This window comes from Mustelus asterias, unplaced genomic scaffold (assembly GCF_964213995.1).
Source record: "Mustelus asterias unplaced genomic scaffold, sMusAst1.hap1.1 HAP1_SCAFFOLD_1291, whole genome shotgun sequence".
Classification (NCBI taxonomy): Eukaryota; Metazoa; Chordata; class Chondrichthyes; order Carcharhiniformes; family Triakidae; genus Mustelus; species Mustelus asterias.
The window spans coordinates 54,231-72,375 of NW_027591236.1; the positions used below are offsets into that span (position 1 = coordinate 54,231).

Genomic DNA, 18,145 nt, shown 5'->3' on the forward strand with positions numbered 1-18,145 from the left:
CAGGGAGCAGTGCAGCCTGCGTGCAGCCTGGGCCTCAGTCGGAGCCGGGGTCTGGCCGGGTCAGGATGGTGCGGAGCGGGCGGTTGCGGTCCGGAGTGAAGTCGAAGCTGAAGCGATGGAGGAAGGGGCAGAGCAGCGAATCCAACCCGGAGACCCACCGCTTCCGGGAGGCCGCGCGGAGCCGCTTCTTCAGCAAAGCTGCCGGTGAGAGTCCGGGTCCCGGCGCCTGCAGACCGGCCCCAGGCGGCAGGAAAAGCCGAGGCTCTGAGCGCACGTGTGCAGCCTTGGGGCTGCAGCCCAGTGAGGCTTCCCTGACCGAGCGGCCGCCAGCACAGGCCGAGGAGGAGCGGCCCGTGCCTCCCAGTGCAGCCATTGACTGGAGGGGGGAGAACCCAGTGCCGGTGGCCAGAGCAGCTGCCAGTGCCTGGTGTGGCTGCTGGTGGCCAGAGCGGCTGCCAGTGCCTGGTGTGGCTGCTGGTGGCCAGAGCGGCTGCCAGTGGCCAGAGCAGCTGCCAGTGCCTGGTGTGGCTGCCAGTGGCCAGAGCAGCTGCCAGTGCCTGGTGTGGCTGCCAGTGGCCAGAGCGGCTGCCAGTGGCCAGAGCGGCTGCCGGTGCCTGGTGTGGCTGCCAGTGGCCAGAGCAGCTGCCAGTGCCTGGTGTGGCTGCCAGTGGCCAGAGCAGCTGCCAGTGGCTGCCAGTGGGCAGAGCGGCTGCCGGTGTGACGGCTGGTGTCCTGTGGGTGCTGACCCTCACCCACGAGCCTCTCTCTCCTGAGTGACAAATGCAGCAGCTGCTGAGTGACCTGGAACCAGTGCAACTGATTTTCTGGGTTGTGGAGAGACTGAACTCAGGATGAGAGATGGGCTTTGGATGGTGCGGAAACTACTGATCTCTGGCTGTTTGACTCGGTGTGAAGCTGTGCGGAGAGATGGTTACTTGTTCCTCAGTAAATTTGCCATTAACCTCTGAACTCTATGTTTCCCCTAGGAAAGAGCGATCTGACAGTAGATGTACTGAAACTACACAATGAACTCCAGTCCAACAGTTTATCATTTGGTCCAAGAGAGACTTCATCAGAAGGTCCATTTGAGTGTGAGGAAGGTGCTCTCACAGAGAAAACCTCCGCCACCTTCCTGAGTGGCCTGTCTGACTGCAGCAATCTGACATTTAGCCGAGTTCAACGTTTCTGGGAATCCAACTCGGCAACACACAAAGAGGTGAGCGTAGAGTACAATTTCCCAAGGCCAGGAATTCTGGCCATTCTGTGTCTGCAGATCTTCATCTGTGATGCTGGGCAACAAGTGTCTGGTTATTCATTTCTGGGCCTTTACAACAGAGCCTGACAGCTCTTGGTGTTCACACTAACAGGGGGGATGACCCCAAGCAAGGACCTCTGCCCATTCACACACACTGCACATTGTATTCACACACACTGCACATTGTATTCACACACACACACTGCACATTGCATTCACACACACTGCGCATTGTATTCTCACACACACTGCACGTTGTATTCACACACACACACTGCACATTGTATTCACACACACACACACTGCACATTGTATTCACACACACACACTGCACATTGTATTCACACACACTGCACATTGTATTCACACACACTGCACATTGTATTCACACACACACACTGCACATTGTATTCACACACACTGCACATTGTATTCACACACACTGCACATTGTATTCACACACACACTGCACATTGTATTCACACACACACACTGCACATTGTATTCACACACACACTGCACATTGTATTCACACACACACACACTGCACATTGTATTCACACACACACACTGCACATTGTATTCACACACACTGCACATTGTATTCACACACACACTGCACATTGTATTCACACACACACTGCACATTGTATTCACACACACACTGCACATTGTATTCACACACACACTGCACATTGTATTCACACACACTGCACATTGTATTCACACACACACTGCACATTGTATTCACACACACACTGCACATTGTATTCACACACACACTGCACATTGTATTCACACACACACACACTGCACATTGTATTCACACACACACACTGCACATTGTATTCACACACACACTGCACATTGTATTCAGACACACACACTGCACATTGTATTCACACACACACACTGCACATTGTATTCACACACACACACTGCACATTGTATTCACACACACACACACTGCACATTGTATTCACGCACACACACTGCACATTGTATTCAGACACACACCACATTGTATTCACACACACACACTGCACATTGTATTCACACACACTGCACATTGTATTCACACACACACACTGCACATTGTATTCACACACACACACTGCACATTGTATTCACACACACACACTGCACATTGTATTCACACACACACACTGCACAATGTATTCACACACACACACACTGCACATTGTATTCACACACACACACTGCACATTGTATTCACACACACACACTGCACATTGTATTCACACACACTGCACATTGTATTCACACACACTGCACATTGTATTCACACACACTGCACATTGTATTCACACACACTGCACATTGTATTCACACACACACTGCAGTGCATTTCACTATGTTAACCAGGCATTTTGCTGACCTCATTCGCTCATTGTGTGCTTGTTTCCCAGATCTGTGCCGTGTTGGCTGCTGTTACTGAGGTGATTCGCTCTCAAGGTGGGAATGAGACAGAAACAGAATATTTTGCAGCTTTGGTAAGTTTTCACCACTTGGCAGCGCGGTGGCACAGTGATGGCATAGTGGTTAGCACTGCTGCCTCACAGCGCCAGGGAACCAGGTTCATTTCCGGCCTCGGGTGACTGTGTGGAGTTTGCACATTCTCCCCGTGTCCGCGTTGATTTCCTCCGCGTGCTCCTGTTTCCTCCCACAATCCAAAGATGTGTGGGTTAGGTTGATTGGCCATGCTAAATTGCCCCTTAATGTCAGGGGGATCAGGAGCGTAAATATGTGGGGTTTTGGGGATAGCACAGTGCAAAGAACAGTACAGCACAGGAACAGGCCCTTTGGCCCACCAATCCTGTGTCGATCACGCTGTCCTATCTAGACCAACCGCCTGTATCCCTCTATTCCCCGTCTGTTCATGTGTCTATCAAGATAAGTCTTAAATGTGGCTAATGTATCTGCCTCAACCACTTCACTTGGCAGCACATTCCAGGCCCCCACCACCCTCTGTGTAAAAAACTCCCCCACACATCTCCACTGAACCTTTCCCCCCTTATCTTGAACTTGTGCCCCCTTGTAATTGTCATTCCTGCCCCTGGGAAAAAGCTTCCAACTGTTCACCCTATCCATACCCCTCATAATTTTATAAACTTCTATCAGGTCGCCCCTCAGCCTCCATCTTTCCAGGGAGAACAATTCCAGTTTATTCAAACTCTCTCATAGCGAATACCCTCCATACCAGGCAACATCCTGGTAAACCTTTTCTGCACTCCCTCCAAAGCCACTACGTTCTTCTGGTAGTGTGGTGATCAGAATTGGACACAGTATTCCAAATGTGGCCTAACCAACATTTTATATAACTGTAACATAATTTGCTGACTTTTATACTCGATGCCCCGTCCGATGAAGGCGAGCGTGCCGTATGCTTCCTTCACCACCTTGTCCACCTGTGCTGCTACTTCTAAGGCCTCTAGGCCTGTGACAGGCCCTTGACAAGGTCCCACATGGGAGACTTGTAAAGAAGGTAAATTCACATGGGATACAGGGTAATTTGAAAAAGTGGATTCAAATTTGGCTCAGTTGTAGGAGGCAGAGGGTGATGACAGAAGGATGATTTAGTGGAAGATCATCTGGACCTGTACTCCCAGATCTCTCTGTGTGTCGATGCTCCTGATGGTTCTGCCATTTATTTTATAGCTCCCACCTGAATTGGATCGACCAAAATGCATCACCTCGCATTTGTCCGGATTAAATTCCATCTGCCATTTCTCCGCCCAATGTTCCAGCCTATCTATATCCTGCTGTATTCTCTGACAATCTTCTTCACTATCCGCAACTCCACCAATTTTAGTATCAATTTCCTGTACCTAGGTGGGATTTATTGTCGGTGCAGGCTTGATGGGCCAAGTGGCCTCATTCTGCACTGTGGATTTTATGATCTATGGACAGTTTTTCTGTCAATTTCTAACCTTTTTCCTGGCTCAAGTGGGGGTAGGTGAGGAAATTGTTCTGGGCTGACCTCTGACTGGTTGGGGTCGTTGAGTGGGCTGTTTTTCGGACTGTGGATTGTAAATGGGAACAAGGTATTATATCCAGCAGCAAACTGTCCATGCACCAGTTTTGCCCAGGAGAAATTGCGTGCCACTCACTTGTGAGAATACATTGAAGACATTGCTGGCTAGGCACTAATTTTACTGCACGTACTGTGCAGGCAGTCTGCAAAGACAAAGGTTTATTTATTTAACACAAAAGGCTAAAGTTTACTTGTTTGCTGTGTGAATGATGGTTGAGATTACAGACCCAATGACAATCTGTTATCCAATGTTTATTTGCCAATCAGAAATACAGTTAGCCATGTTGGGATTTCTGAAGTTACATGTGGTAGCAGTTATCTCAGTCCCACAGGAACCATGCTGGATGGAGAAAGATGGGGTGTGAAAGGTTTAAAGTTATGGAAGGCACAGACCAGGTAAAGATCCTCAAGAATAAGCAGGTTGTAATTAATTGTCGCTGGATAGGATTGGAGGCAGTGAATGTGACGACTGTGAGAGCCACTAGCCTGACTAATCCATGTCTGCGTCTCTCTGTCAGATGACCACAATGGAAGCGGTGGAATCCGAGGAGTCCATTGCAGCCATTGCCTACCTGCTGAATTTGGTAATGAAACGGTAAGTCCAAATATTGCCGAATTCTGGGGCCTTGGTGAATAAGGTGCCATTAGTCTGACTAAGAGAAAAAGGAATTTTAAGGTAATTAGTAAAAGGATTGAAGAAATTAATGGGAGTTAAAGTTGACAAATCCAATGGACCTGATGGCCATGTTCTAAAACAGCTGAGCAGCAGAAATACTGAATGCAGTTAAAGAACAAAGAAAATTACAGCACAGGAACAGGCCCTTCGGCCCTCCAAGCCTGCACCGACCATGCTGCCCGACTTAGCTAAAACCCCCTACCCTTCCGGGGACCATATCCCTCTGTTCCCATCTCATTCATGTACTTGTCAAGACGCCCCTTAAAAGTCACTATCGTATCTGCTTCCCATGGCAACGAGTTCCAGGCACCCATCACCCTCTGTGTAAAAAATATCTGCCTTGTACATCTCCTTTGAACCTTGTCCCTCTCACCTTAAACCTATGCCCCCTAGTAATTGACTCTTCCACCCTGGGAAAAAGCTTCTGACCATCCACTCTGCCCATGCCTCTCATAATCTTGTAGACTTCTATCAGGTCGCCCCTCAACCTCCGATGTAGTTTATATGGATTTCAGCAAAGCCTTTGACAAGGTCCCACATGGGAGACTTGTAAAGAAGGTAAATTCACATGGGATACAGGGTAATTTGATAAAGTGGATTCAAAATTGGCTCAGTTGTAGGAGACAGAGGGTGATAACAAAAGGCTGCTTCAGTGACTAGAAGCCAGTGTCCAGTGACGTACCACAGGGATCCGTGTTGGGCCCCCTATTCCTCATTTATATAAATGACATTGATGACTATGTGGGGTTGGATTAGTAAGTTTGTGGATGACACAAAGATTGGACGAGTGGTTAACAGTGCGGCTGAGTGTATTGGGCTACAAGAAGATATCGATGGAATGGTCAAATGGGCAGATAAGTGGCAGATGAAATTTAAACGTGAAAAAAGTGAGGTGATACTTTGGAAGAAGTAATTTGACAAGGAAGTATTCAATGAAGGGCAGGACGCCAGGAAGTTATGTGGAACCGAGACCTTGGCGTGTTTGTCCACAGATCTCTGAAGACGGAGGGGCATGCTAGTAGGGTGGTCAATGAAGGCATAGATTACAAAAGCAGGGAAGTCATGTAAGAGTTATATAGAACTTTGGTGAGGCCACAGCTGGAGCACTGTGTGCAGTTCTGGTCGCCACATTATAGGGAGGATGTGAACGCACTGGAGGGGGTGCAGAGGAGATTCACCAGGATGCTGCCTGGGATGGAAGATTTAAGTTATGAAGAGAGGTTGGATAGGCTTGGGTTGTTTTCATTGGAGCAGAGAGACTGAGGGGGCAACCTGATCGAGGTGTTCAAGATTATGAGGGGCATGAACAGAATGGATAAGGAGCAGCTGTTTCTCTTAGTTGAAGGGTCAGTTACGAGGGGACATAGGTTGAAGGTGAGGGGCAGGAGGTTTAGGGGGGATGAGAGGAAACATTTTTACCCAGAGGGTGGTGATGGTCTGGAATGCGCTTCCTGGGACAGTGGTAGAGGCGAGTTGCCTCACATCCTTTAAAAAGTATCAAGTGCTGGCAGATGGGATTCGTTGGGAGTTCAGGTGTTTCTAATGTGTCAGTGCTGACTTGATGGGCTGAAGGGCCTCTTTTGCACACTATGATTCATTGGTTGTGAACTTCCAAAATTCACTTGATTCTGGAATGGTCCCAGTGGATTGAGAGAGCAAATGTAACACTGCGATTCAACAAAGGAGAGAGAGAAAACAGGGCAGTTAGCCTGACATCAGTCATCAGGAAAATGCTGGGATTCGACAGGTACAGGGTGTTTACACAAACCTGTTTGATAGGCTGCACATGACAGGTGCCAGCTTCACAATACCAGTAAGATTCAGGCTGAATACAGGAAGTTCAAAATGGAAGTGAAAAAAATGTGAAGCAAAGAGAAGTGGCTAGCCGCCATTATAAAAGAAATCTCAAATTATTTTATGGGCATATAAATAGTAAAAGGCTGGGAAAAGGTGAAATGGGGCCAAAAAGGGGATTTATACACGGAGACGGGATGTGGTGAGCTTCTAATGTTTGCTTTGCATCTGTCTTTACCAAGGAAGAACATGTTGCCAAATTCACAATGAAGGAGGGGTATTTGAGATGTTGATTAGCTAAGGAATGATGGAGTGGAATTATTAGAAAGGCTGGCTCTACTTCCGGCTGATAAATCAGCAGGACTGGATTAGATCACCTGAAGGTACAGAGAGCAGTAAGGTTAGAAACTGCAGAAGCACTGGCTACAATCTTCCAAAGAGCTGTAAAATTTCAAACATTACACACCTCTTCAAACAAAGAGCGGGGTGGATAGGAATAAGGACCAGCGCTCAGAAACAAGGAATAGAACCTGGGCCCCTGGTGTTGTGAGCCAGCAGTGCTAACCGCAGTGCTAACCGCAGTGCTAACCGCAGTGCCACCGTGCCAGACAATGGTGAGGGCAATGCAGTTGTTGCGTATATGGAATTCCACTTTGATAAAGTGCCACTTAACAAGCTTGTCAGCATCCCATGCAGAAGGAAACACTGGCAGCATTGGATATAAAGTTGCCTGAGTGAAAGGAAAGCGAGTACTTGAATAGTTGGTTTTTGGACTGGAAGAGTGTGTGTGTCGTCTGGTTCCCCAGAGTTTTATATTGGGACCACTGCTTTTCTTGATCTTTATTAATGAGCTAGACTTGGGTGTACAGGGCACAATTTCAAACTTGCAGTAAAGTGTGAAGTGATTCATTTTGTAGGAAGAACTGGAGAGATAATATAAAAGATACAATTCCAAAAGAGTGCAGGAGCAAAGGGATCTGGGTGTATATGTACATAGGTCATTGAAGGTGGCAGGAAAGGTCGAGAGGGTAGTTAATAAAGCATACACTATCCTAGGCTTTATTAATAAGGGCATAAGAATACAAGAGCAAGGTAGTAATGTTGAACTTGTCTAAAACACTGGAATATTGTGTCCAGTTCTGGGCGCCACACTTCAGGAAGGGTGTGAAGACATTTGAAAGAGTGCAAAACATATGAGAATGGTTCCAGGGTGAGGACCTCAACAAGGGGATGGGCAGATATTGGAAAAATCTGGGTTGTCTTCAAAGAAGAGAAAATTGAGAGCAGATTTGATGGAGGAATTGTAGATGGAGAGAAGGACGGCACGGTAGCACAGTGGTTAGCACTGCTGCTTCACAGCTCCAGGGACCTAGGTTCGATTCCCGGCTTGGGTCACTGTCTGTGTGGAGTTTACACATTCTCCTCGTGTCTGCGTGGGTTTCCTCCGGGTGCTCCGGTTTCCTCCCACAGTCCAAAGATGTGCAGGTTAGGTTGATTGGCCATGCTAAAATTGCCCTTAGTGTCCTGGGATGCGTAGGTTAGAGGGATTAGTGGGTAAATGTGTAGGGATATGGGGGTAGGGCGTGGGTGGGATTGTGGTCGGTGCAGACTCGATGGGCCGAATGGCCTCTTTCTGTGTTGTAGGGTTTCTAAGATTCTAAGGACGACAGAGCACGGATTTAAGGTGAATGACAAAAGGTCGAAAGGTGACGTAAGAAAAGACTCCTCCACACAGCAAGTTGTTCGGATCTGGAATACACTTTCCAACAGTGTGGTGGAGACAGATTTAATCGTGGCTTTCAAAAAGAATTGTATCGTTTTGTTGTCTACAAGTCGGTGCAGTGGGACACGCTTGTCTGCACAAGAAACCTTCCCCCCCCCCCCTTTGCCGAGCAGGTCTGTTTCGCGCCGAATCTGGATGTGCGAACGCGATGGTAAAGGGGGAAATGCTGGTAAAGTTGGGCGGGCAGCCCATTAATTCAATTTAAATGCCTGCAAATGCATTTAAATCGCCGTTGCGCCTGTTGGGCGCAGTTCGGATCGTGGCTATTTCTGGGTAAAGTGGGCATCTGCTCGGGCATGGATTGTGCTAATCGCCTCACGCTTGACTTTACCAAGTTTTCACGCCCGGAAACAGGCATGAGGTAATGGTAAAATCGGGCCCAGTATTCCTGGTCTTCCCTAAAGTGAACTAGATGTGTTTTCATGGTCATCATTAGACTTCTAATTCCAGTTTTTAAAAATTGAATTCAAATTTCACCATCTGCTGAAGTGGGATTTGAACCTGGGTGCCCAGAGGATTACCCTAGGTCCAGTGACAATGCCGCTATGCTACCACCTGCCCATACATGTAACGTATTAGCATGGGTAGAGAATTGGTTAAAAGAACAGAAAACAGGCAGTACAAGTAACGGGAACATTTTCAGGTTTCGGCTGTAAGTAGTGGAAGCTGAGACTTTGAGGGCAAATAAACAGTGAGGAGGATATTCCTGCAGAGGGATAAAGGTAGGTACACCTGCAGTGTCATTAGGTAGGGAGGCAGTGACAGTGAAGGAATGACTGAGATAAGAACATAGGACCAGAAGCAGGAGCTGGCCCTTCGAGTCTGCTCTGCCATTCAATAAGATCAAGGTTGATCTGGTTGTGAATGGTGGAGCAGGCTCGAAGGGCCAAATGGCCTCCTCCTGCTCCTATTTTCTATGTTTCTTTGTCTCAATTCCACTTTGCCCCCTGCTGCCCATCACCTTGACTTCCTTGTCTGTCAAATATCTGACTAACTCTGTCTTGAATGAATTCAGTGACCTCGTCTCCACTGCCTTCAGGGGAAGAAGATTCCATAGACGAATGACCCTTTGGGAGAAAAGATCACTCCTCATCGCTCTTAAACAATACACCTCTTAGTTTTAAGCTGTGCTCCTGGCTCTAGTCTCTCCCACAAGAGGAAACATCTTCCTGGTCTCCACCCTGTCAATCCCCTCAACATCTCATGTTTCAATGTATGAAATTCTAAACACCAATGGGTACAGGCCCAACCTGTTCAACCTTTCTTCATAAAATAATCCCTTCATCCCAAGAATGAACATAAGAACTAGGAGCAGGAGTAGGCCATCTGGCCCCTCAAGCCTGCTCCGCCATTCAATAAGATCATGGCTGATCTGATAGTGGTTTCAGTTCCACTTACCCGCCCGCTCCCCATAACCCTTAATTCCCTTAATGGTTAAAAATCTATCTATCTGTGACTTAAACACATTTAACGAGGTAGCCTCTACTGCTTCATTGGGCAGAGAATTCCAAAGATTCACTACCCTCTGGGAGAAGAAGTTCCTCCTCAACTCTGTTCTAAATTGACTCCCCCGTATTTTGAGGCTATGCCCCCTAGTTCTTGTTTCCATTCTAAGTGGAAATAACCTCGCTGCTTCTACCCTGTCTAGCCCCTTCATTATCTTATATGTCTCTATAAGATCTCCCCTCAACCTTCTAAACTCCAATGAGTACAGGCTCAGTCTACTCAATCTCTCCTCATAAGCTAACCCCCTCATCTCCGGAATCAACCTGGTGAACTTTCTCTGTAACCCCTCCAAAGCTAATATATCCTTTCTTAAATAAGGGGACCAAAATTGTACACAGTACTCTAGGTGCGGCCTCACCAGTACCCTGTACAGTTGCAGCATGACCTCCCTGCTTTTATACTCCATCCCTCTCGCGATAAAGGCCAACATTCCATTTGCCTTCTTGATTACCTGCTACACCTGCAAACTGAGTTTTTGTGATTCATGCACAAGGACCCCCAGGTCCCTCTGCACAGTAGCATATTGTAATTTTTCACCATTTAAATAATAGTCCATTTTACTATTATTCCTTCCAAAGTGGATAACCTCTCACTTACCAACGTTGTACTCCATCTGCCAGATCCTTGCCCACTGACTTAGCCTATCCAAATCTCTCTGCAGACTCTCTGTGTCCTCCACGCAATTTGCTTTCCCACTCATCTTTGTGTCATCAGCAAACTTTGTTACCCTACACTCGGTCCCCTCCTCCAGATTGTCGATGTATATGGTAAATAGTTGAGACCCCAGCACCGATCCCTGCGGCACGCCACTAGTCACTGATTGCCAACTGGAAAAGCACCCATTTATTCCAACTCTCTGCCTTCTGTTAGATAGCCAATCCTCAATCCACGCTAACACTTTACCCCCAACTCCGTGTACCTTTATCTTATGCAGCAACCTTTTGTGAGGCACCTTATCGAATGCCTTCTGGAAATCTAAATACACCACATCCACCGGTTCCCCTCTGTCAACCGCACTCGTTATATCCTCAAAAAATTCCAGTAAATTAGTCAAACATGACTTTCCCTTCATGAATCCATGCTGCGTCTGCTTGATTGAACCATTCTTTTCCAGGTGTCCTGCTATTTCTTCCTTAATGATAGATTCCAGCATTTTTCCAACTACGGATGTTAAGCTAACCGGCCTGTAGTTACCCGCCTTTTGTCTACCTCCTTTTTTAAACAGTGGCGTCACATTAGCTGTTTTCCAATCAGCCGGCACCTCCCCAGAGTCCAGTGAATTTTGATAAATTCCAACTAATGCATTTGCTATTACTTCTGCCGTTTCTTTACATACCCTGGGATGCACTCCATCCGGACCAGGGGACTTGTCTACCTTTAGTCCCATTAGCCTACACAGCACTACCTCTTTAGTAATAGTGATCGTTTTAAGGTCCTCACCCCACACAGTCCCATGACCGTCAATTTTCGGTAAGCTATTTGTGTCCTCCACTGAAGACCGACACAAAAAACTTGTTTAAGGCCTCGGCCATTTCCTCGTTTCCTATTATTAAATCCCCCTTCTCATCTTCTAAGGGACCAAAATTTACTTTAGCCATTCTTTTCCATTTTATATATTTGTAAAAACTTTTACTATCAGTTTTTATATTTTGTGCTAGTTTAGTGAATCGAGTGAACGTTCTCTGAACTGCTACTAATGCAATTTCAAATAAGGAAAACAAAACTGTCCACACTATTCCAGATGTGGCCTCTGTGAGACCCTGAACAGCTGGAGTAAAACGTCTCTATTTTTATATTCCATTCCCCTTGCAATATTCACCAACATTTCATTTGCCTCTCTAATCACTCGCTGTACCTGCAGATTAACTTTGTGATTCATGTACCTGGACACCCAGATCTCTCTCTATCACCAAGTTCTGCAGTCTCTCTCCATTTAAATAGTACACTGTTTTTCTATTCTTCCTGACAGTGAACAAGTTCACATTTTTTTACATTAGAACAAAGTACAATGAAAAGTACATCACAGGAACAGGCCCTTTGGCCCTCCAAGCCAGTAGGTTCCATCTGCCAAATTTTTGCCCACTCAATTAACCTATCTACCTCCTCTTTACTTTCCTCCCTATCTTGGTGTCCTTGTGAATGGTTCAGGTCCAGCACTGATCCCTGTGGCACTCCAGGTGCCAACAGATTGCCAACCTGAAAATGCCCCATTTATCCCTACAGTCTCCTTCCTGATGTGAGAAATTTCTTCAGTCACAGGGTTGTGAATCTTTGGAATTCTCGACTCCAGAAGATTGTGCAAGCTCAATTATTGCATATAATCAGAATATTTTGTGGACATTTATATACTGAGGGAAGTAAGAAATAAGGGGATAGGACAGGAAAGTGAAATTGATGTGGAAGATCATCCGAGACCTTATTGAATGGCAGAGGAGGATTGAGGGGCCGAATGGCTTATTGCTCCAATTGCCTTTGTGCTTGTGCTATAACTGTGAGTGTCTCTCCTGAATCCAGCTGAATAATTATTCTGCTTGTTGATTGCAGTGTTCCTGGTCCTGTTCTAATAAAGAAGTTCTCAGACACAGCAAAAGTTTTTATGAATCTCTTGGCTGCTCAGACAGGCTCAGGATCCACAGCAGCGCTACGATGGGTAGGTGTGACCTGTTTGTCTTTTAATTGAAATGTTCAAGTGGTGTTTGCACTGTGATGTAAATGTATGAGAGTTTCATTGTGATGCGGCCGTATTTTGTTGTCTGACAGATTCTCTCCTGCCTCTCTACATTGCTGCGCAAACAAGATTTGGCTGTGTGGAGTTTTCCCTCGACGCTTCAAGTTTACCATGGTCTGCTCAGCTTCACTGTGCATGTCAAACCAAAGGTGAGTTGCTCACTTGGGATCTGAGGTGATGAAATTACTTGGCTGATGGGCTGTTCAGAATCCACCTGACTGCAGATACAGAGCAATGGACATGCACTGGCTGCAGTGGCTCCAGTGGCTTCGGGAAACCAAGGCCAGTGTTGGGTTTTACCAGTTAATGATATGGGTGCCACATAGATTATGGGTTATATGGGGCCGAACTGAGCAGAGACTGTGTGTTGGATGGATCGGAGAGGTTAACAAAAATCCATCAATCTCAGGTTTAAAAGGAACCATTGATTTAGCATCAGTTACTGTTTGCAGAAGAGATTCCTAACTTCCACTCTCGTGTGTGGAAAACTGTTTGCTAATTTCATTTCTCTAAACTCTAACATTTAGACTCTGCCCCATAGTCCCAAACTCCCCAACCAGCCGAAATAGTTTCCTGAGCCTAGTCTGAACGTTCCCCTTTAATATCTGGCAAACGTGGATCAAATCACCCCCTGAGCTTGTAGATTCCAGATATCAAACCCTAGTTTGGATAATCCCTCCTCATAATTTAGTTCTTGGAGTCCAGGCATCTTTCTGGTGAATCTACACCATGCTCCCTCCAAGACCAATGTTTCCTTCCTAGAATGCTCAGAACTGTTCCCATAGAAACAGAAAATAGGTGCAGGAGGAGGCCATTCGGCCCTTAGAGCCTGCACCAACATTCAATATGATCATGGCTGACCGTGCACTTTCAGCCTCCCACTCCCACTTTCTCTCCATATCCCTTGACCCCTTCAGCCACAAGAGCCATGTCCAGCTCCCTCTTGAACATATCTAACGAATGGGTCCCAACAGCTTTCTGTGTAGGGAATTCCACAGGTTCACAACTCCTGAGTGAAGAAATTCTTCCTTATCTCAGTCCTGAATGGCTTACCGCTTATTCTTAGACTGTGACCCCCTTGTTCTGGACTTCCCCCAACATTGGGGACATTCTTCCTACATCTAGCCTGTCCAGTCCCATCAGGATTTTATATGTTTCTATGAGATCGCCTCTCATTCTTCTAAATTCCAGTGAGGACAAACCCAGTTGATTCAGTCTCTCTTCATATGTCAGTCCTTTCATTCCAGGAATCAGTCTGGTGAACCTTCGTTGGACTCCCTCAATAGTAAGAATGTCCTTCCTTAGACTAGGATACCAAAACTTCACACAATACACAAGGTGTGGCCTCACCAAGACCCTGTATAACTGCAGCAAGACATCTTTGCTCCTATACTCAAATCTTCTTGCTATGAAGGCCAGCATATGCCATTAGCTTTCCTCACCGCCTGCTGTACCTGCATACCAACCTTCAGCGACTTCCTCCATAACACCCAGGTCACTTTGCACTTCCCCTTTTCCTAAACTGCCACCATTCAGATAATTGTCCTGTTTCACCACCAAAGAGAATAACCTCATATTTTTGCACAGATTTGGTCCCCTTATTTGAGGAAAGATGTAGTGGCATTGGAGGCAGTTCAGAGGAGGTTCACTAGATTGATTCCAGAGATGAGGAGTTTGTCGTGTGAAGAGAGATTGAACAGTTTAGGCCCATACTCTGGAATTTAGAAGAATGAGGGGAGATCAAATTGAGATATACAAGATGATAAAAGGTATGGATAAAGTAGACGCGGAGCGGATGCTTCTTCTTGTGGGGCATTCGAGGATGAGAGGATAAGGGGTAGCAAACTTAAAACAGAATTGAGGAGAAACTGCTTCTCCCAAAGGGTTGTGAATCTGTGGAATTCGCTGCCCCAAAGTGCGGTGGATGCTGAGACAGTGAGTAAATTTAAGGAGAAGTTAGACAGAGTTTTAATTGGTAATGGGTTGAAGGGCTATGGGGAGAAGGCAGGAAAATGGGGATGAGGAGCATATCAGCCATGATCCAATGGCGGAGTGGACTTGATGGGCCGAATGGCCTAATTCTGCTCCTGTATCTTATGAACATTTATCCACATTATATTGCACTTGCCGAGTATTTGTTGACTCAGTCAGCCTGTCCAAGTCATCCTGCAGCCTCTTAGCATCCTCACAGCACACACTGCCACCCGGTTTAGTGCCGTCTGCAAATTTGGAGATATTGCATTCAATTCCTTCATCCAAATCATTAATTTTTTTAAATAGAAACCCTACAGTGCAGAAACAGGCCATTCGGCCCATCAAGTCTGCACCCACCACAATCCCACCCAGGCCCTACTCCTATATCCCTACACGTTTACCCACTAATCCCTCTAACCTACGCATCTCAGGACAGTAAGGGGCAATTTTAGCATGGACAATCAACCTAACCCGCACATCTTTCAGACTGTGGGAGGAAGCCGGAGCACCCGGAGGAAACCCACGCAGACACGAGGAGAATGTGCAAACTCCACACAGACAGTTACCCAAGCCGGGAATCGAACCCAGGCCCCTGGAGCTGTGAAGCAGCAGTGCTAACCACTGTGCTACAGTGCCGCCCCATGTATATCGTGAACAGCTGGGGTCCCAGCACTGAACCCTGCGGTACCCCACTAGTCACTGCCTGTCATTCTGGAAAGGGCCTGTTTATTTCCACTCTGCTTCCTGTTTGCCAACCAGTTCTCTGTCCACATCAATACATTACCGCCAATACCATGAGCTTTAATTTTGCTCACTAATCTCTTGTGTGAGACCTTGTCAAAGGCCTTTTGAGAGGCCACTGGTTCACCCTTGTCCACTCTACTGGTCACATCCTTTAAACATTCCAGGAAGTTTGTCAAACACTATTTCCCTTTAGTGAATCCATGCTGATTTGGACCAATCCTGTCACCGCTTTCCAAATGCTCAGTTATTACATCCTTAATAATTGACTCCAGTATTTTCCCCACCACCGATGTCAGGCTAACCGGTCTATAATTCCCTGTTTTCTCTCTCCCTCCTTTTTCAAAAAGTGGCGTTATATAAATGATCCCAATACATCCACTATTTCTAGAGCCACTTCCTTGAGTACTCTGGGATGCAGAGCATCAGGCCCTGGGGACTTATTGGGTTTTAATCCCAGCAATTTCCCCAATACAATTTCCTGATGAATAAGGATTTCCTTCAGTTCCTTCTTCATGCTGGACACTTATTTCTGGAAGGTTGTTTGTGTTCTCCATAGTGAAGACAGATCTAAAGTACTTGTTCAGCTGCTCTGCCATCTCTGTGTTCCCCATTATGAATTCACCTGACTCTAACAGTAAGGGACCTACATTTGTCTTCACCGGTCTTTCTCTCTTCACATATCTATAGAAGCTTTTGCAGTCAGTTTTTATCTTTTCTGCAAACTTACTCTCATATTCTATTTTCCCCTTCCGAGTTAAACCCTTTGTCCTCCTCTGCAGGATTTTAAATTTCTCCCAGTCCTCAGGTTTGCTGCTTTTTCTGGCCAATTTATCTGCCTCCTCTTTGGCTTTAACACTAATTCCTGATTTTCCTTGTTAGCCATGGATGAGCCACCTTCCCCGTTTTCCTCTTATGCCAGACAGGGATGTACAATTCACAATAGTACTCCAGGTGTGATCTAACTGGGGTTTTGCATTTCCCTCCCTGTTCATTTGAATGGTCTATGTAACTTGTCTGCTGAGTTTCTGTGCTCAGTACTGCTGTATTTCAATGCTTCCATCTACACAATTTACAAAGCAGCCTTTGTGTTTTCAGTGAATTTGTATCCCATCATTTAGGTTGTTTATGAGTAATTGAGGCTACAACAAAGATCCTTGCAGGATACCAATAATCACAATCTGTTGATTATCTCAGCATTGTCTCCAGCCACTTCTCAAACCAGGTCAATAATATGCTTCCAATTCCATCAGCTTCAATTTTAGGTCAGTCTTTAATGAAAAACTATAACATACCTTCAAGAATTTATAACATTTTTAGCCATAGACATTCCACTGTCCACTGCTTTGAACATTTTGAAGAATTAATCAGTTAGGTTTGTTAGCCTTTTCAAATTCATGCTGGCTCTCTCACATTAGCTGACATTTTTAAAGTATCCTTAATTATAGTCTCTGGTAATTTTTCAGCATTATCTCTAAGGCTAACTGGTTTGTAATTCTCTGGTTTCTCCCTCAGCTTTCCCAATAGCCAGTGACATGAATGACTTTGTGTCTGTCAGTGTCTGCATGACCAAGCTGATAGTGTGAGAGTGTGGGATCAAGCCGATTGTGTGTGAGTGTGAGAGACTGAGCTGATTGTGTGTGTGAGAGACTGAGCTGATTGTGTGTGTGTGAGAGACTGAGCTGATTTTGTGTGTGTGTGAGAGACTGAACTGATTGTGTGTGTGTGAGAGACTGAACTGATTGTGTGTGTGTGAGAGACTGAGCTGATTGTGTGTGTGAGAGAGACTGAGCTGATTGTGTGTGTGTGAGAGACTGAGCTGATTGTGTGTGTGTGAGAGAGACTGAGCTGATTGTGTGTGTGTGAGAGACTGAGCTTATTGTGTGTGTGTGTGTGAGAGAGACTGAGCTGATTGTGTGTGTGTGAGAGACTGAGCTGATTGTGTGTGTGTGAGAGAGACTGAGCTGATTGTGTGTGTGTGAGAGACTGAGCTTATTGTGTGTGTGTGTGTGAGAGAGACTGAGCTGATTGTGTGTGTGAGTGAATGTGGGATCAAGTTGAAACTGTGTGTGTTGAGTTAGCTGCAGGGTGGTATGATTTCTGGGGTGTTGCTGACTATTTGACCCCTTCCACCCAGGTCCGTAAGGAGGCACATCGTGGAATCTGCTCTGTACTGAAGGGAAGTGACTTTATGTTTGGAGACTTGGCTCCACCCCACCACCCAGCCGCGCAATCAACAGCTCGATTCTGCATAAAGGAGATTGAAGAGTCTGGAGGTTTGTAGTGAAGAGGTGATGGAGGGCCCTCCTCTGTGGGGGAGGTGGCCAGGCTCGGAATAGGGAGGCTGCAAGGTTGGGATGGCAGTCAAGTTGGGATGGCTGGGCTGGAAGTTGGGCAGATGGGTGCTGGGGGAGAGCTGGTTGGATTATGGATTGGTCAGTAAATGCTCATTTTCTGAATGGCTGCGTCTTTCTTACAGGCAGTGATGAGGGTACTACGACTCTGCACGTGTTGGGTTTGCTGAAGGATGTTCTCCCTTGTTTCCCTATCAGTTGTGTAAAGTCGTGCTGTGAGATTCTGCTCAGGGTCATGACTCTAAATGACGTGGTAATTTATTAATTAATTTTGTTTAA

General features: G+C 46.2%; 1 protein-coding gene across 1 annotated transcript in view; it reads left to right on the forward strand.

Moving 5' to 3' along the window:
- The window catches only part of LOC144488108 (RRP12-like protein), a 45,293-nt gene continuing 27,148 nt past the window's right edge, over positions 1-18,145 (forward strand). Inside the window, exons 1-8 of the mRNA XM_078206128.1 lie at positions 1-204; positions 987-1,216; positions 2,686-2,769; positions 4,829-4,905; positions 12,614-12,719; positions 12,830-12,946; positions 17,650-17,788; positions 17,992-18,119. Of these exons, the coding sequence (XP_078062254.1) occupies positions 66-204; positions 987-1,216; positions 2,686-2,769; positions 4,829-4,905; positions 12,614-12,719; positions 12,830-12,946; positions 17,650-17,788; positions 17,992-18,119 (1,020 nt within the window). The 5' untranslated portion in view covers positions 1-65. The remainder of the gene's footprint in view (positions 205-986; positions 1,217-2,685; positions 2,770-4,828; positions 4,906-12,613; positions 12,720-12,829; positions 12,947-17,649; positions 17,789-17,991; positions 18,120-18,145) is intronic.